At 34.8% G+C, this 21084-nt stretch overlaps 1 protein-coding gene across 3 annotated transcripts in view; it reads left to right on the top strand.

Moving 5' to 3' along the window:
* Positions 1–21084, top strand: part of SRBD1 (S1 RNA binding domain 1) — a 221834-nt gene that overhangs the window by 184216 nt on the left and 16534 nt on the right. For all 3 annotated transcript variants that reach the window (XM_063078557.1, XM_063078558.1, XM_063078559.1), the window contains exons 17-19: positions 4284–4390; positions 5617–5793; positions 14196–14375. In XM_063078557.1, coding sequence (XP_062934627.1) covers positions 4284–4390; positions 5617–5793; positions 14196–14375 — 464 coding nt within the window. The remainder of the gene's footprint in view (positions 1–4283; positions 4391–5616; positions 5794–14195; positions 14376–21084) is intronic.

The raw sequence follows: 21084 nt of genomic DNA, 5'->3' as shown, positions 1-21084 counted from the left end.
TGCCACCTGCTATCCTCAGTGAGTCAGCTTTTCCTCGAGCTAGTCCCATCACATGACACAATGCTTACCCTGATTCCAGGAGTCATACTTGAATAAAAAGAAGAAAAGTCCAGCTCTTTATAAGGGTCTCTATTCAAGAGCAGTGAAGTCCTTTTTGAAGCACCCGGGAGATTTACCCTCACATTTCATTGAATAAATGGAATGGGACCACAGTGATTGGCTTAGAGTACTGTTTTTCATCCTTTTGATCATGACAGACATTGGGAAATACATTTTACATCATGACCGGAGCACCCACCACACATATATTTGAATATATATTTCTCATTACAGTTAAACACAATTCAAAATAAATGTTTCTCAAAACACTACTTTCTTACCTTTACTACCTATAATGAAGTTAAATGCTTTTTTATTTATATTTAAATATAAGTTTTTACATACCCAAATACAAAACTTAGAGAAGATTTAATTTAAGCTGTTCATGAGTTTTTTCCAGTCCAGAACACATGAGGACAATGCTGTGAGCACATATGGTACACTGTTGAGCCTGTTCTTTTAAATTTCGTAAAAAGATGGAAAATACTCTTTCATACAAGTAGGTCTTTGTGAGTGGCAAAATGATCTTAATGATCATTGATTCAGACAAGTTTTATCAATGAATTCTACATTCTGTGGGAGGGGATTACACAAGATATGAATACTAGGATTTGGGGGTCATTGGGAACCATCTTGGAAGCTGCCTGGTACAGAGTATGAAAAGATAACTAAATGCAATATGTGATCCTGGATTGAGTTCTGGATTGGAAGAAAACACTGTAAAGTAGAATTGGAACAACTGATTAAATTTGAGTATGGGCTGAATGTTAGATATTACATCAATAAGTTTCTAATTTTAATAATTACATTATGGTATGGTAAGACAGTGTCCTTATTGTTTGAAAATACATACTGAAGAATTTATTTGAGAGAAGGCTTTAAGGAAGTTCTTTGTATTACTCTTACACGTTTTTCTAAATCTGAAATTATTTCAAAATTAAAAGTTTAAAAATGTGAAGAGGGATTTTTTTTTAACTAAAAAAAGTGTATCTGGTTCTTGAGTTCATAAATGGTGAACATATTATATGTATTCATGGTGTATAATCCTTTAAATTTGCTGTTGGATTTGGTTTACTAGTGTTTTGTTGAGGATATTTACACCTTTTTATAAGAGAGATTTGTCTGTAGTTTTTTTGTGGTATCTTTGTCTGGCTTTGGTTTCAGGGTAATAGTGATGGCCTCATAGGATGAGTTAGGAAGTGTTGCCTCTTGTATTAATCCATTTCTGTTGCTTGTAAGAGTGTACCTGAAACTGGGTAATTTATTAAGGAATGAAATTTATTTCTTACAGTTTCAGAGGCTGAGAGGTCCTAAGTCCATGGAACACATCTGGTGAGGGTCACCTTCTGTGTGGGAACTTTGTTCAGGGTCCCATGGTGACAGTGGGCTAAACAAGAGTAAGCTAGTCTTCTCACTTGCCTCCTTATAAAGCCATAAAAACCATGCCCATTACTTCTTGAATGAATCAGTCCATTCAGGAGGGCACAGTCTTCACAATCTAATCATATTTGGATTTTCTACCCTCTTAACACTAATACAGTGAGGGTAAAGTTTCCAGTATATGTGCTTTGGGGAGACATATGTAACCCATACCACCTTTTCTTCTATTTTTTAGAAGTTTGAGAAGGATTGGTGTTAATTCTTGAAAGGTTTGGTAGAATTCACCAATGAAGCTATCTGGTCCTGAACTTTTCTTTGTTAGGAGATTTTTGATTACTGATTGAATCTCTTGTCATAGGTCTGTTCTAATCTATATCTTCTTGAGTCAGTTTTGGCAATTTCTGTGTTCCTAGAAATTTGTCCATCTTTAAATTTCTTTACAGTTTATCTAGTTTAATTTATATTGAACAATAATGCATTTTTATAATGTGTAAATATATCTGATTCAGTTTTATGTGAAGTTACATTTAAGCTGTATGAAATAAATCCTCTATGAAACTGCCTTGTCTTGCATATATGACCTAAAACATATATGATGATAATGTTATCAGCATTCCATTTGTTCCACATCCTTACCAATACTTGGTATTTTCCATCTTTTTCACTTTAGCCATTCTGGTAGGGGTGTTCCAAGTTTTTGTTTGCTTTTTAATTTTGAAGGTTTTAAGCTATCATCTATAAGAATATTACCAACAATACATCTGGGATCTGTCATTTTTATTGTTTTGCATATTTATAAAACCATTTTTAAATCAAGTTTATATTAAAGTCTTATAATTATTTCCTATTTAAAACTTGGCTCAAGTCAAAGATTACTGAGTGGAGTCAACATTTTTTCTCAATTTTGCCACTTTAGCACTTCCAAATCTGGTAGTTGGGCTTGCCTCTGTAGGTTTTACTTCATTATTCTTTTTTTCTTCTAAGTTTCAAATGCTTCGTTTTATAGGCAGCTTGTACTAACTCAGTTAAAATATTATAATAGCTGAAAATTTTACACTCAATAACATTCTTTCTGGAAAAAAACACTGAAAGTTTGTAACTAAACTTGGTTAAAAGAATCATCACTTTGCCAATAGGTGATAAACTTCTTACATACTTTGCTTTATAACACTGTAACGTTACTAAAAAGTAACTCCATCAATCATAGGTCAAATTGACCATTATGTATCAGAAGATCAAATGAGATATCAGTAAACCAAATACCTATTTCTGGCCAATTTATGTTTTATTCCTCTCACATAATAGTCTTAATTGGCTGCATTATTTATTGTACTGTTCATTCCATGTTAAGGATATGTGTGACGTGCTATATGTAGTCTACTTTTTTGATTTTTTTTTTTTTTATGCTGGAAGCAAACCAGATTAATTTTATGACTCACTAATTGATCATAACTCTCAGTTTGAAAACCACTGGTATTAACCAAGCAGTATCATCTGCTGGAGGTGGGGCCAGATTCTCCAAAGCATGTTGCCTTACAGAAGGGGGGTAGATGCATGAAACACAGTCAAGCATCTGTTTGGAAGGGGGAAAAAGGGGTTGGAGCTAGAGGCAGGATAGGCAAACAAGATTGCTACAGGGACCGTAACTTACTCATTTAGATAGCCTAACCATCTGGAGTACTTTGAAGTATATAGAGTTGTTTGCTCTTATCTAATGGCTCCCAACTCTTACTCTTCCTTTCCCTGATTTCTTTATAGTTTTATCTTTTTCCTCTGATAGTTTTTTTTTGTTGCTATCATTGTACTTGCCTTTACATTGTCATCCTATCTCCAACCCTCTCATTTTTAAAAGTCCACTCTTCATTTTGCTGCTTCTCATCTACTTAGATAAAGAAAAGGCTATGTATCGTCTTCAAAGCTATAAAGTATTAAAAAAAAGCTTCAAAGTATAAAAGTGATTCAGAAAAGTTGAGCATTGAATGTGAAGAAATTTTAGGAATACTTTAGTGTAGATTGCTGATATTTTTCTTTTTACTTATGCATGGTATATGGTTTCAGAAGTTTCTAAGTAAATCTAAAAAAGCTCTCTCAATATTTAAAAAATAAAATAAAAAATAAAAATTCTAAGCAATAAGAAAGCATGTTTCATAGTTTAATTGTATTTTCTTTCTTAATGGTACATAAAATAATGTTGCTTCATATAAACAATACCATATTCAGTTTAATGAAACATGAGAGTTTGATTTACTGTTCAACTTATTATTTTACTGCCTCCTATTATAATTTAAGTTTTGTTATCTTAAGAACAACTAAGGAACAGGATACCTATGCGAGTGAAGTTAACACTTTAAGTCAGTACATGAGTGATAGAGACCACTGTGTCTCAAATGGTGGTCCAGCAGCCATCTATTACCTGGGGACTTGGTAGAATGCAAATTCTCAGGCCCCACCCCAGTCCTACTGAGTCAAAAATCTTAATGTGGGGCCCATCAGCCTATTTTAACAAGCCCTACAAGTGATTTTGATGCAAGCTGAAGTTTGAGAACCATTGCTCTAAGCAGAATTTCAGACAAGGGAAAAATACTGGTGCTGTTATATTCAAGTCAGGTGCATGAGACTAAAAAAACACAGATTCCTTAAGTTAGCTCAATTACATCTGCTAACAATGTGTTTAAGAGGAATGAAGAAATTTACTATGGTGTATGTTAACCAACTTCCAGTAATATAGACAGAGTAATGGAATAAATAGTCCAAGAACTGCATCTCCTTTGCTTTTGATTGATATTTGATCTTTGTCTTTTCAGCATGATGTATCCCAGACTTTACTCAAGGCAACACTGGACAGTGTTGTAGAAGAATGCGTCAGCTTTGTGGGAGTGGATATTAACATCTGTTCAGAAATTTTGTTAAGGTGAGACAGGAAGTCTGTGGCTGAAGATCACAGAATCTTGAATTTAACTGGCTATCTAGTCCAAACTCTGTTAGAACAAGGGGACTTGTGTGTCAAGTTGTCAAGTATAGAAAAATCTGTGGGTTTATACATTGCTTTAGGTAATCAGTCAGAGGGGAAGACATCATTTAAGAAAAGAATTGTAACAGTTCACATTATCATTTTTAATATTGCAAATCTAAAGTGAAGAGCATGTGTAACCATTGAGTGTATTAGTGTCGCTAATAGAATTTAAATAAGATTAACCTGGAAAAGAGCTGTTTCCCACCACATGAAAGTAAATATTTTTCGCTGTTTCAGTCTGTTGCATGCATCTGTCAAAGCTGGCAGTAACCAAAAGATAAATTCTGAGGGTTCAACGTATGGTTACCGTATTTGTACCCTAATTCCACAAGTCACCTATCAAAATTTCCATCATACTGTAATCGTATCTTACGTACTCTTTTTTCCCTGTAGAAAATAGTTGTTTTTTTGTTTATAGCTTTGCATTTATTACACAAGTGTGCTGATACAGTATGAAATTCCCTGGATTTGGACCTTTTTTCCTTGAAACTGGTATAGTAGAAAATATCCCTTACATTTTAAGGTGTTGTTTTTCTACCAAAGCTACAAATGTTTCACAATTCCATATATGGAATTCCATAATAGAATTTAGATTCTCTGAAATAGTAATCTTTTAATTAACACCAAGCAAACTACCTAATGATATGGTTTTCATATTTTTATACTTACTATGATATTCATGGATAAGTACCTTTTTGTAGTTGAACTCTTTAAACTAATAAGAACAGGCCAACAACAGAAGGGGGAGGATAAGACAATTGTTGCTATTTTAATTTCTGCTGCTAATTCACATTGTAAGCTAAACAGAAATAGGCAGAATTATTACTTGATTCAGAAATACAAGGAATGTGTGTAGTATAGAAACACTATGGGGAATAGTTCTTTTTCTTGCATCAGTGTTAACCAGTTTACCAGCATCTTTATAACAGCTACTGGTTTTGTCACTATTTTGTTCTTCCCTCTTCTTGGACAATTCTTTCCTCTTTGTTCTTTTGGATTAACTTCACTTAGTCATATAACAATATGTAATTGCAGTTGTTGTTATGATTCACATGTTTTATATCGTTATCTTTTCAGATGAGATCTTCCTTTCAGTTTACTCATTCTGTATATTTTTTTCTAAGGCATATCGCAGGACTCAATGCCAACAGAGCCAAAAGTATTATTGAATGGCGAGAGAAAAACGGGCCCTTCATCAATCGAGAACAGTTGAAGAAAGTGAAAGGGCTGGGTCCAAAATCCTTCCAGCAGTGTGCTGGCTTCATCAGAATCAACCAGGATTACATTAGAACATTTTGCAGGTGATTATTAAAGTGTACACTCTTGTTTCTGTCGCCAGTTTTCTCTCTTATTGTTTCTAGGTGTCCCTTGATCATGCCTTCATTCAATGTGTATTGGAATGTCTGTTTTTTGCTAGGCATTGGGAATACAGCAGTGAACAAGTCAGCAAATTCCCTGTTCTCATGGACGTATATTTTAATGTGTGAGATAGACAATAAACAAACTAGTAAAATAAGTGGATTCAGATGTAATAAGTGCTATAAAAATTAAAACAGAGAGATATGACACAGTCTTCAGAAGCAGTGCAACTGCTTTAGGTGAGTTATTCATTGAAAAATTATTTGAGCAGAATTTTGAAGGAAATGAGGATCAGAAGGGAAGCATCCCAGGCAAAGCAAACACTGTGTGCAAAGTCCTAAGGCAGGACCAACTTTGGTGCATTCAAGAAACGAGGTGAAGGCCAACATGATTGAAGCATAGCAAATGGGAAGGACTGCTACGAGATGAGGTGACAAAGGTGACTTCACAATGACCACTTCATACTGACGTAGCTGTTCCCTAAGCATAGACAAGCTTTCCCACTCCCTCCTCACTGAAAATTGACCAAAGCATTAACTATCAGTTGTGTAGATTAAGAGCTAAATTATTACTTTCTAATCCTGGTAGCACAAAAACAAAGAAATTGGATAAACTTAGCATTTTATAATCATGAAAGAACAGCTTTTATGTATCTGCTACTTTATGACTACCTGATTCATTCATGTGTATTTTTTTCTTTTGACAAAACTATGATAAAGTTCATAAGGAAAAGTATCTTTATTCTGGAAAAAAGACTAAGGGAAAACCAGCCCTAGAAGCTAGTAGAATACATTATAAAGCTATAGTAATTGAAAAGTTTGGTTTTGATGTTGAAATAGAACGGGGTGTTCACTTAATTCACTTGGTAGAGCATGGTGCTGGTAACATTAAGGTCATGGGATCAGATCCTCATACCAGCCAACCAAAAATAAATAAATAAATAGCAGAATGTTGAACATCATAGACTATGTTGACAGAATTGTTCTTGTGGGATTTTCATAGAAGGAAGTGTTTCTTGATGTATTACTTCTGATAGTGTGCAACCACAGAAAGAGTTCATGATATAAATCTAAAAAAGATCTGAAGACTTATCCTCCACCATCTCCCCAAGTGGACATTTGGATCTAGAGTACCACTGTGGCCAAAGGATCCTTGTATCAGAGTTAATAAAACTGAAACACTCATCAATTTGCAAATGCCAGCTTCCATTGATTTGAGGAGCTTCACATTTGGGAACAACTGCTGATCATGACTACTCCCTATGGCTCAGAAGAAAGCAAGCTTTGGAAGAAGTCTCTTTTTGACTCAATTTTGCATGCAAAGTTTGAATGCAAGAGAATTGCAATTAGAATACTAAATAGAGCAGTCGTGGGCAGCCCCTGCCAGATTGGCAGACAGCAGGGAGCACCACCATGCCGGTGGTCCACCACTGCCACTCTTGCCACAAGGGCAGCTCAGTGCTGCAGCAGCCACCACCACCACCATGCAGGCGGCCCACAGACCACTCAACTGTGTTAACACAAGTGGAGCCCAGAGAAAGAGCACGTGTACAAGAGGAAATCTTGTCTCCTCAAAGCCTACTTCAGAGTAATAGAAATAATTTCTCTACCAGATGACCAGACATCAATGTAAACGTACTAGAAATATGAAAAAATAAGAAAATATGACACTACCAAAGGACTACAATGGTTCTCAATTTCCAGACCCCATACAGCAGGAAACCCTTGAAATGACTGAAAAGGAATTCCAAGTAACACTGTTAAGGAAAGACTATCTCAATGAGATACAAGAAGACTCAGACAATACAATGAAGTGAGAAAGAGTATCCAGAATATGTAAGGGGAAACATAAAAAGAGATTAATACCTTAAAAAAGAATGTAGCAGAACTCCTGGAACTGAAGGATTCATTCAATGAAATAAAAAACACAACTGAAAGCTTATGTAGCATGCTAGAGTGAGCAGAAGAGAGAATTTCTGATCTTGAAGTTGGTCTTTTTGAAATAATCCAGGAGGACAAAAGAAAGAAAGAAAAAATAACTTTTAAAAATGAAGAAAATCTAAGAGAGCTGGCAGACAACCTAAAGCATACAAATATCCAAAACATGGGTATTCTGGAAGGAGAGGAGAAAGGAAAAGGCATTGAGAACATATTCAATGAGATAATAGCAGAAAACTTCCCAGGTATGGGAAGAGACAAGGACCTTCAGATTCAGAGACCTGAATCTTTGAATTTGCTCATAGATCCCCAAACAGATTCAATATAGAAAGGTCCTCTCTGAGACACTTTATAGTCAAACTGGAAAAACTCAATGACAAGGGGAGAATCTTAAAAACAGCAAGAGAAAAGCATCAAGTCAACTATAAGGGAGACCCCATCAGACTAACAGCAAGCTTCTCAACAGAAACTCTACAGGCCAGAAGAAAATGGGATGATATATTTAAAATACTAAAAGAAAAAACCTGCCAGCTAAGAATACTATACCTAGCAAGGCTATGCTTCAGAAATGAGGGAGAAATAGTGTATTTCCCAGACAAAAAAAAAAAAAAACTGCAGGAGTTCACTATCCTATGACTAGCCCTACAAAAAATCCAAAAGGGAGTTCTGCATCTGGAATCCAAAAAACAAAAATCACTACCGTGAATACACAAGAAAGAACAAAACTCACTGGTAGAACAAAATGCAAATGAGAAAGACAAAGAAACTATCTTACCATCGCAAAAAACCAACAAACACCACAGACAATAAGAGGAAAAGAAAGGTAAAAAAGATATTTATAACATCCAAACAAAAATTGATAACATGCCAGGAGTAAGACAGTACCTTTCAATAACAACTCTGAATGTAAATGGATTAAATTCCCCACTCAAAAGACACATACTGACTGGTTGGATTAAAAAGCTAGACCTAACTGTATACTGTCTTCAAGAGACTCACCTCACCTGTAAAGACACAAACAGACTGAAGGGATGGAGAAAGATATACCATGCAAATAGAAACCAAGAACAAGCAAGAGTAGCTATTCTTATATTGGATAAAATGGACTTTAAAAACAATAAAAAGAGACAAAGAAGGCCACTATATAATGATAAAGGGATCTCTCCAGCAAGGAGAAATAACAACCATAGATATGTATGCACCCAAGCCAAAGCACCCAGATATATAAAGCAAACACTATTAGACCTAAAAAAAGAGACCCTGATACAATAATAATTGGGGATATGAACACACCTCTTTCAGCTTTGGACCTATCATCTAGGCAAGAAATCAACAGAGAAATGCAGGATTTAAACTGTACTTAAGACAAATTGGACCTGGAAGATATCTGCTGAACATTTCACCCAATAACTACAGAATATGTATTTTTCTTATCAGCACATGGAACATTCTCCAGGATAAACCATGTGTTAATTCACAAATCAAGTCTAAGAAAATCTTAAAAAACTGAAATAATTTCAAGTATCTTTTCAGACCACAATGGATTAAAACTAGAAATCAGTAACAAGTGGAACTTGTTAACATGCCAGGAGTAAGACAGTACATTTCATTAACAACTCTAAATGTAAATGGGAATTATACAAATACATGGAAATTAAATGACATGCTCCTGCACAATCTGTGGGTCCAAAATGAAATTAAACAGAAAATCAAAAAATTTCTTGAAGCTAATTAAAATAAACATCATACCAACACCCACAGCAACACATCAAAATGATTATACCTCAAGATCAAATGGGATTCATGCCAGGGATGCAAGAATGTTTCAACATATGCAGTGAATAAATATGATACACCACGTCAACAAAAGCAAGGGTAAAAACCATATGATTATCTCAATAGATACACAAAAAGCATTTGACAAAATTCAGCATTCTTTCATGATAAAGATTCTCAGCAAATTAGGTATAGAAGGAAAGTATCTCAACACAGTAAAAGCCATATCCAGAAACCCACCACCAGTATTATCCTAAATGGGGAAAAGCTTTTAGCTTTTTAAGAATAGGAACAAGACAAGGATGCCATTTTCACTACTCCTATTTAGCATAGTATTAGAAGTACTAGCCAGAGCAATTGGGTAAGAGAAAGAAATAAAGGGCATCCAGAGTAGAAAAGAAGAAGTCAGTGTCCCTGTTTACAGAAGACATGACCTTATATATAGAAAAACCTAAAGACTCTACCAAAAAAAAAAAAAGAAAAAAAAAACCTCTTAGAGCTGATAAGTGATTTCAGTAAAGTTACAGGATACAAAATTAACATGCAAAAATCAGTAGCATTTTAATACTCCAATAACAAACTAGCAGAAAAAGAAATAAAGAAAGCAAGCCCATTTGCAGTAGTCACCAAAAAATAAAGTTTACTAGGAATAAACTTAACCAAAGAGATGAATGATCTCTACAATGAGAACTACAAGTCACTGCTGAAAGAAATTTTAAGATATACAAAAAGACAGAAAGACATTCTATGCTTCTTGGATTGGCAAAATTAATATTGTAGAAATTTCCATACCAGTCAAAGCCATCTACAGATTCAGTGCAATCCCTATTGATATACCAATGATATTCTTCATAGAAATAGAGAAAATAATTCTAACTTCCACATAGAACAAGAAAAGACCCTAAATAGCCAAAGCAACCCAATAAATTAATAAATAAAGCTGGAAACATAACACTATCTGGCTTCAAATTATACTACAAAGCTATAGTGACCAAAATAGCACTGTACTGGCATGAAACAGACACTTGGACCAATGGAACAGATTAGAGAACCCAGAAATCAACCTACATGCTTGTAGCCAGCTGATCTTTGGCAAAGGCAACAAGACATACATTGGGGAAAAGACTGCCTTTTCAATAAATGGGTAACTGGACATTTATAGAAGAATGAAATTAGACCTGTACCTCTTGCCATATATCAAGATCAACTCAAAATGGATTAAAGACTTATATAAGACCTGAAGCTATAAAACTCCTAAAAGAAGACATAGGGGAAACACTTCAGGAAGTAGGACTGGGCAAAGACTTTATGAATAAGACTCCAAAGCACAGGCAACACAAGAAAAAATAAACAAATGGGATTATACCAAACTAAAAAGCTTCTGCACAGCAAAAGAAACAATTAACAGAGTGAAAAGACAACCTACAGAATGAAAGAAAATATATGCAAACTATGCATCTAAGAAAGGATTAATATCCAGAATGTACAGGAATACAAACAACTTAACAGTAAAAAAACAAGTAACCCAATTAAAGAATGGGCAAAGCAGCTGAACAGCATTTCTCCAGGGAAGATATACAGGTGGCCAACAGACACACAAAAGAATGCTCAACATCACTAGGCATCAGAGAAATGCAAGTCAAAACTACATTGAGATATAATCTCACTCCAGTTAGACTGGCTGTTATCAAAAAGACAGAATAACAAATGCTGGCAAGGATGTGGAGAAAGGGGAACCCTCTTATACTGTTGGTGGGACTATAAATTAGTACAGCCATTATGGAAAACAGTATGGAGTTTCCTCAAGCAACTATGGACGGAGCTGCCATATGACCCAGCAATTCCACTGCTGGATGTATACCCAAAGGAATGGAAATCATCATGTAGAAGGGATACCTGCACCCCCATGTTTATCACAGCTCTATGTACAATAGCGAAGAGTTGGAACCAACCTAAATGTCCATTGAGGGATGACTGGATAAGGAAAATGTGGTATATTTACACAATGTAATACTACTCTGCCATAAAAAAGAATGGATTTCTGCCATTTGGTGCAACATGGATAAACTTAGAGGAAATTAAGTGAAATAAGCCAGGCACAGAAAGAAATACCACATGTCCTCACTCAAAAGTGGGAGCTAAAATAATAAATCAATAATAAAAGAAAGAAAGATACAACAATCACAGTAATTCATTGAACTTTCAAAAGGAGATAACTAACAGAACTGAGGCCAACAATGATGGGAAAAGGGGGTTGTGAGAAATTGGTAAAGGGCCACAAAAAAATGATTACGATGTGCAGGGTTGAATGTACTAATTACCATGATTTGAGCATTATATATTGCACACAGATATTGATATTCAATGCTGTACCCCACAGATATGTATAACCAATTGTTTCAATAAAAAAAGAAAAAAAGAATATTAAAATTTAAAAGAATGAAATAGAACAGAATAAAAACTGAAATTCACCAAATACTCGGGAAAATTGATTAATTATTCAATAAATGGTATTATAACAACTGGAAGGAATTTGATATGTATGGAAGAAGCTGTAGGTATGGAAGAAGCTGTAGTCCCACCTCACTCCTTATACCCAAATAAATTTCACATGGATAATAGATTTAAATGTAAAAAGTGATACTGTAAAAGTACCAGAAGAAAACATGGGCAAATTTTGCAGAACATTGGAGTGGTAGAAGTTCTTTCTAAGTATACCACAAAACCCAGAAGCCAGAAATGAAAAAAACTGAGGGTAAAATAAATCCTATATTTGTTAGTTTTTATATTTTTTGAACACTTGGTTAGAAAATTCAAACAGTATTAATAAAGAATAAAATGAAGACTAAAAGGTGCCTCAATCTCTCTCTTCAAAATAGTTTCTTATATTTGCTTCCAGAAAGCAAATTTATGCTTATATCATCTTGTGTGTATATGTTTATTATTTTTTAAATGCATACAGAAGGGATCATGTTATACACAACTATTTGAAACTTGCTTTATTTAAGTCATATATCTTGGATCTCTTCCCAACTTATTACACACATACTTTTTTTTTTTTCTATTATTCTTTATGATGTGCATAATATTTAACTGTATGGATGGGCCATATTTTAATCTAATTGGTTCCTTACTGATGAACATTCACGTTTTTTTAAAGCCTTATTTTTTTTTAACTGATGATTAAGTACTCAAAAGTTTATAATTGTTATATCTCCTGGATAGTTCATATTTTTATTTAGAATGGAATATTGCTATCTCATTTAATGTTTTTTGCTTTGAAATTTGTTAGCAATGTTGTTATATTTGCCTTTTCAGAATACACTTGGTATTTTTTTATTTTATATTTTTATGGCATTTAATTTATGATATGGCTCTTATAAACATATAGCTGAATTTTGTGGTTTTGCCCAATCCGATATTAATACATTCATCTTTATTGTGTTTATTGATATGTTTGAACTTAATCTTTCATTTTATTGTATATTTTCTCTCCATCATGCTTTCTGATTCTTTTTTTTCCTTTCATGCTGTTTGTTGGATTGATCCATTAACAATTTTTCTCCTCATTTCTCTCCTTGTTTTCCCATCTCATCTTTACCTGTCTTTAGTGATTTCAGAGTTGTACATCTTACTTCTGTTCTTCTGATGATTATCATCCTTAAATTTGTTTTGGACTGACCTCTGGAGTTAATTGTTGTCTCTGTCTGTCTCCCAAAGAAGACTGAAAACTTGAGACTCTTCCTAACCTCCTCTCTTCAACTCTGCCTCCCACGATGAGATGACCTAGAATTTTAGTTTTAGACTAGTTCTTTTCATATATATTTTTTAATATTATTCATGAGTATTTATTTAACTTAAGAAGTTTTTACGGTTTCTGTGCTCATCGCTGTTTCTTCTTACCATTTTTCTTGAGTTCATTTTTTTGTTGTACTTTATCCTTAAGAAATTCTTACAAAGGTTATATGGTTTATACTAAGTCCTTACATCTGGAAATTATTTTAATTTGCCCTCTTACTTGAATGCTAGTTGGGCTAATTATATGATTCTAGATTCAAAATCATTTTCTCTCAGAACTTTTAAAATATTATTCCAGTATGTTCTGACATCTGATTTTTGCCAACAAGAAATCTGATGCCAGTCTGATTCTAGTCCCTTTCGAAGTAATCTGTTTTATTTCTATTGAAATCCTTTCGGGGTTTTTAAAATTATTTATTTTCTGAAGTTTCCTCACAATATGTTAGGTGTGAGTCTTTTTCCATTTATCCTATTCTGCACTCAGAAGGTTCTTTTGAGTACTTGTGTTTTTCTTCAGATCTAAGAAGTCTTCCTCCTCCTCCACCTTTTCCTCCTCATTTTCCTCTTCTCCTCCACCTCCTTTATCCTCCATTGTTCTGTTCTCTCCTAGAATGCCAATTATACAGACTGAATCAGTTAAGAATGTTTTTGGCTTCAAGTACCAGAAAGCTCTATTAACAGTGGATTAAACAAATAAGCGGTAATTTCTATGAAGTGAATGGTCAGAATCTGGTTACTGTTTATATGTATTTGTATGGCAGAGAAATAGCACTCTTTTCTGCCCAACCTTACCTCTTTATAAAATTTTTTCTTCTGGTTTTACATGGCTGCAGTAGTCAGACTGAAACTTCAGGCCAAATTGAAGGAGTTCCTGTGACATCTTCAGCAGGTGTGGAGGTCACAAATGAGAAGCAGAGCAAAAAGAAGAGCAAAACTACGGTGAACGTTGTATTGAAGCCAAATCCTTTGGACCAAACTTGTATTCATCCGGAATCATATGACATAGCGATGAGGTAAGTCTCAGGCTCATGCAAGAATTCTCCATGCCCAGAGTGAATTCTTTACAGCAAATGGCCTTTGTTTTGGCATAATGGAAACTGAAATATATGACCGTGTTTAACATGACATTTTTCAGAAGTTCTGCATTGCTGAGTTACGTGACACATGATTTTATTTTAGTGGGGAATGAAACCATTATTCCTGGAGCAATGTCAAGCTAATAAACCCTGATATTAATGGTGAAGTGTGTGTAATGGAAATTGCACAGCACTCTCCTCTGTTTGCTTTGGAAATTAACAAGACACAATTGACTAGCACCTGGCATAAAGCTTGTGCTTTTCTGAAGATAAAGCCCTTTTGAAAGTAAACAGCAAACTCAGATTTTCTAAGAAATACTGTTCTGATTGGATATTACAGAGCCTAAGAAATGGTGTACTTTTAGTGAGCATACATTAACACAGAATGATACGGGGGAGGTTTTTGAGTACAAGGAAAGTTGAATGTAAGGTATTAAAAGAGAAAACAATCTTTTAATAGCACATTTGATTAGTTTAAAAATGTTAATTAGTTCGAAGACAGTGACTTGTGACATAACCAAATTTTTTAAAGGTTCTTACTGAATTATATGACTGGATTTAAAAATAGTAAATATTTTAACTTTCTTTGAATCTAAAATAAAATGTTAAACTTGTTTTAATTAATTTTTACTTGATTATTTTAGTAAATGTTATTGGTTTGCTTTCTTTTAAAAATGTTTGAAATTATAAAGATTATGCCACATTATAGAGAACTTAGAACATAGAAAAAAGAAGTAAAAATAATACTCTGTCGGCATTAAAGCAGTGGTTCCTGTTTTTCCCCTAACATTTTATTACGAAAAAAATTTACAGTGAATTCCTCCTATATACCCACACCTAATTTTATCATTAACATTTTACTGCAACTGTTTTCCCACATATCTATTCATATATTCTTCCATCAATCCATCCTATTTTTTTATGCATTGCAAAGAAAATTACAGACATCAGTACACTTTCCACTAAGTACTTTAGTATGCATATAATTAACTACAATTTGATAATTCTTTACAGTTTTTTTGTGGTAAAATTCACATACAATTAGATTTTAAGTGTACATAAGTTGAATTTTGACAAATACCTGTATTTGTATAACCCAAACCTCTGTCAAGATAAAGAACATTACTATCATCCCAAAACATCCTCTTATACTTCTTCCAATTCAGTCCCTTCCTCAACCTCCTGGAAATAACTATATAGCCTAATTTTTTTTGGCACTGTCCAGTACAGTGATCGAACCCTGGACCTAGGTGTTATCAGAACCACCCTCTAACCAGCCAAGCTAACTGACCAGCCCTATGTTGATTTTTTCTACCAAGGATTAGTTTGCTGCTTCTAGAACTTTATATAAATGATACCATACAGTTATACTCTTTCGTGTAAGGTTTTTTTCAGCATTGCATTTAAAGATTTATCCACATTATAACAAGCACCAGTAGGTTGTCCCTTTTTATTGCCGAGTCATATTTCATTATATGAATAAACCACAGTTTATTCTTCTATTGATGGAAGCTAAGAAATATAGGAAAAACTAAGCTGTTTTTTCTATTCTGTACTCTCAATGCAACGTAGAACACGTCTATAACTTCTGGTCACCAAAATGTATGGGGATTTCTCCCCACAAACAGCCAGTCAATTCTGTAGCAGATTCTCTATGGGACAATAGCTGAGTGTTCTCTAATTCAGTTCAATTCTGAGACTAGCTACCTGGAGATAGTATCAGATCCCACAGCTTGAGTGCTCAGTCCCACAAGACTGCTCTCTCCACCACCACAGACACCTGTACTTCTGACTGACTAGCTATAAATCATGATTACCATGATGCCCTCCTTGGGTTCGATTAACTTGCCTCACAGAACTCAGGAAACACTTACATTTACCCATTTATTATAAAGGATGATATAAAGTATACAGATGAACAGCCAAATGGAAGAAATGCATAGGGCAAGGTATGGGATAAGGGGCACAGAACTCTGTGCCCTTCCTGGACATACCACTCTCCAGAAGCTCCACATGTTCAGCTAGCTGGAAGCTCATTCATACCCAATCCTTTGGGGTTTTTATGGAGGCTTCATTATGTAGGCCTATTTGATTACATCATTGGCCATTGGTGATCAACTCAACTGGCTGCCCCTCTCCCCTCCCAGAGGTAGGGGATGAGCTGAAAGTAACAACCCTTTAACTGTGTGGTTGGTTCTTCTGATGACCACTACCACCCCGGCCCCCAACCAGAAGCTATCTAGGAGCCCTCAGTCATTTTATTAACACACACACACACACACACACACACACACACACACACACACACACACACACACCCACCTCTCATCACTCCAGAGACCAAGTGTTTTAGGAGCTTACACACACACACACACACACACACACACACACACACACACACACACACACACACACACACACACACACACACACACACACCTCTCATCACTCCAGAGACCAAGTGTTTTAGGAGCTTACACACACACACACACACACACACACACACACACACACACACACACACACACACACACACACACACACACACACACACACACACACACACACACACACACACACACACACACACACACACACACACCTCTCATCACTCCAGAGACCAAGTGTTTTAGGAGCTTTTTGTCAGGAAGAAAACTAAATATATATTTCCCAATGTCATGTGGAACCTTGGCTATTTCCAGTTTTGGGCTGTTAGGAATAAAACTACTATGAACATTCTTGTACATTTTTTTGTTGCTGTTGTCATTTATTTTCGTTTATCTTGGAAAAGTACCTAGGAGAGGAATTGCTGGGTTATAGGGTTGAAGAATGTTGAGTTTTATTAGAAACTTTTGTATTATTTTACATTTTACACCCTCACCATGAGAGTTCTGGTTACTTCACGTCTTTGTCATTATTTGATATTAGTCTTTTTGATTTCAACCATTCTAATATGTGTGTAGTAGTCTCTCTTTGTAGTTTTAATTTGCATTTCCCTGATGATACTGAACACTTTCTCATGGGCGTATTAGTCATTTGTGTATTTTCTTTGAAATATCTGTTTATAACATATGGCAATTTTCTAATTGAGTTGTTTGCCTTTTTATTATTGAGTTTTGGAAGTTTTTTTATATATATTCTACATATATTAAAAAGTTCCTTGTCAAATATGTTTCACAAATATATTCTCCTAGTTTTTGACTTAGTTTATTTCTTTCATGGTGTCTTTTGATGAGAAGCTTTTAACTTTGATGTCTAATTTATCAGTTTTTTTGCTCTTATCCTTGTTACTTTCCTTGTCCTATCTAAGAAACTTGCCTACCTGAAGTCAATGTATTCTTCAGTGTTTTCTTCTAAAAGCTTGATGGTTTTAACCTTTATATTTAGATCTGGAATATATCAGAAATGCCTTTTTGTGCGTGATTGGAAGTAGAAGTCAAGGTTCATTTTCTTTCCCCATTATGAACATTCAGCTATTCCAGCACCATGTTTGTTTGTTTGTTTTTTTAAAGCCATTTTCCTTTACCCATTGCTTTGGTGCCTTTGTTGAAAATCAAATGACTGTATGAGTCTATTTCTGGCTCAAAATAGAGATTTTATTTCATTGATCTATTTGTCAATCCTTATGTCAATACCACACTATCTTAATTACTGTAGCTTTATACTGTTTTGAAGTTAGACAGTAGATGTCCTCTAGTTTTGTTCTCTTTAAAGATTGCTTTGAATATTCTAGATGATTTTCATTTTCCTATAAGTTTTAGAATAAGCTTGTCAATTTCTACTTTGAAAAACAGTCTGGTGGCATTATGAGTCCATAGGTGAATTTAGGGACAGTGATGTCTTAATAATATTTATTGAGTCTTTTGGTCCATGAACTTATTATCTCTATCCACTTATTTAGGTCTTTTTTTATTTCTGTAAGCAATGTTTTTTAGTTTTCAGTGTACAAGTCTTACACATGTTTTATTAAATGTATCGTTTTTCAACACTATTGTAAATGCAGTTTTTAAATTTGCTGCTACTTTGTTGTGAATGTGTAAAAAACAATCAATTTTTGTATAATAATTTTATATCCTGAAGACTTGCTAAATTCACTTACTAGTTCTCATAGGTGTTTGTAGATTCCTCAAGTTTTCCTGTATAAACAGTTATGTCATAGCAAATAGATTAAAGCTTTACTTCTTCCATTTTTAATCTTAATATTTTTCTTTTTCTTGCCTGTTGCAATGGCCAGGACCTTCAGTACAGTGTTGGACAGGAGTGGTGAGAGTAGGCATCCTTGTCTTATTCTCAACACCAGGACCATGGCTCCCATTTTTTTTAATATCAAAAAATATTGTGACCTTATAGTAATTGTATTGTTAGTGGTTGTTGCTTCATAAGAAGCATATGTGCACATGGATTCACAGACTTCTTGCAATAACTCTGATGTCTCCATGGGGACTAAATTAGCATGATGTTCTGTGCAAACAATTGTCTTTTTTTATGTACATTTTTGTTTGTCTCCGTAATATAATTTTAATATGGTTTACAAGTTTTCAGTTTTTTCAACTTGCTTTCTATTATAAGCACAAACTTTTTTTGTTTCTACATATCCCTCTTGTTAAAAGGCAACGTAACATTTTACCAAGTGATTGAACTGTAATTTAGTAGTAGTAATAGTAGTAGTAGTTGCTTATTATGGATTCCTAGAAGTGGAATTACTCTGCCAAAGGGTTTGAAAGTTTTTGTGGCTCTTGACATACATTGCTAAGTAACATACTGATTTATAATGCAATCAACAATGTTCAAGCCTGAAAAATCTTGAATTTCTCCTGTTAGTACTTTTCTGCCAATTTTCATATGACCAGTTTCTACATGTGAAACATAAATGCTCTACTAGTGACTCCAACCTTCTCTATGCTTGCTTTGGGAGTATCCTTGTCTCTCAGAAGCAGGGTACTTATGGACTATTTCCTGGAAAATTTCTTCTGTATGCTATTCAGTTCCTGACATTTAAAATCTCGAGATAAAACTGACCATTTATCTAATTAAGCTTTATTCCCATTATCCAGTTTGGAACTACAATAGTCATTTCTGGCTTTCAAGTGCACTTAATCTAAACATCACTCAACATAGATAGTTCATATTCTTATACAGTGTCACACAAGTGTCTTCCCAGGAGGAAGGGAGTATGGGGGTGGAATGTCAGTGTAAAAAAAAAAACATGGTAAGAGAACCCATATTATAGAGGATATAATGGGAAAATGGGATTTAGAGACCTACTATTGCTGCAGATAGATTTTCCTTCAATAGTCATTTGAAGCCATATTTTTTTATTGAAACATAATTGATTATACATATTGTGGGGTACACAGTTGGCTATCAGTATTTGTATGCAATGTTTGATGATCAAATGATGATAATTAGCATATTCATCATTGTAAAACGTGATCATTCTTTGTGTCCATTAACCAATTTCTCCCTAACTACCCTCCCCTTCCTCCTTTCCCACCTTTAGTAACCACAGTTCTGTTCTCTTATCAAAGTTCAGCATATTATTGTGATTGTTCTTCCTTCCTTCCTTCCTTCCTTCCTTCCTTCCTTCCTTCCTTCCTTCCTTCCTTCCTTCCCTCCCTCCCTCCCTCCCTCCCTCCCTCCCTCCCTCCTTCCTTCCCTCCCTCCTTCTGTTCTTCCTTCCTTCCATCCATCCATCCTTTTTTTCTTTCTTTATCTTTTAGTTTCCACTTATGAGTAAGGACATATGGTATTTCTCTTTCTGTGCCTGGCTTATTTCACTTAACATAATTTTCTCCAAGCTCATCTACGCTGCTGTCAATGGCAGAATTTCATTATTTTTTATGGCTGAGTAGTATTCTATTGTGTATGTATACCACATTTGCCTTATCCAGTCATCTGTTGATAGACATTTAGATTGGTTCCAACTCTTGGCTGTTGTAGATAGAGCTGCAATAAACATGAGAGTGCAGTATCCCTTCAACATAGTGATTTCCATTCCTTTGGGTATATATCCAATAGTGGGATTGCTGGATTGGATCGTGTAGCAGTTTTATCTGTAGTTGTTTGGGAAACCTTCGTACTGTTTTCCATAATGACTGTACTAATTTACAATCCCACCAACAGTGTAGGAGTTTTCCCTTTCTCCACGTCCTTGACAACATTGGTTATTGTCTTTTTGATAATAACCAGTATAACTGGGCTGAGATGCTATCTCAGTATGGCTTTGATTTGCATTTCCCTGATGATTAGTGATGTTGAGCATTTTTTCATGTGCCTGTTGGCCGTTTGTATATCTTCCCCTGAGAAATGTCTGTTCAGCACCTTTGCCATTCTATTCTAAATCCCTTTTACTTTTTTAGGGTCTTCTCAAATTCATTTCACGTCCCATCTCATTGAAAAAAATCCAAAACTACCTTACAATCCCCTTCTTCAGATTGTCTCCATATCTTTACTCATTCTCTCCTGTCCTTCCTAAGCTATTCATCCATTTTTAAAATTTTGTTTCCTTCACCTTCCTCACTTTCCCAGGTTGCTGCTGAGGACTCTTGACTTTGCCCATTGTCTTAATCTCTGTGTCTGTAATCTCTGTAATTGCCTCACCTCTAAAGGTGAGGGGTAAATGACAACTGAATGAATAAGATCTTTT

This window comes from Cynocephalus volans, chromosome 14, assembly GCF_027409185.1.
Source record: "Cynocephalus volans isolate mCynVol1 chromosome 14, mCynVol1.pri, whole genome shotgun sequence".
Lineage (NCBI taxonomy): Eukaryota > Metazoa > Chordata > Mammalia > Dermoptera > Cynocephalidae > Cynocephalus > Cynocephalus volans.
The sequence above is the reverse complement of the archived record's forward strand: the minus strand, read 5'-3'. Positions and strand labels throughout refer to the sequence as shown.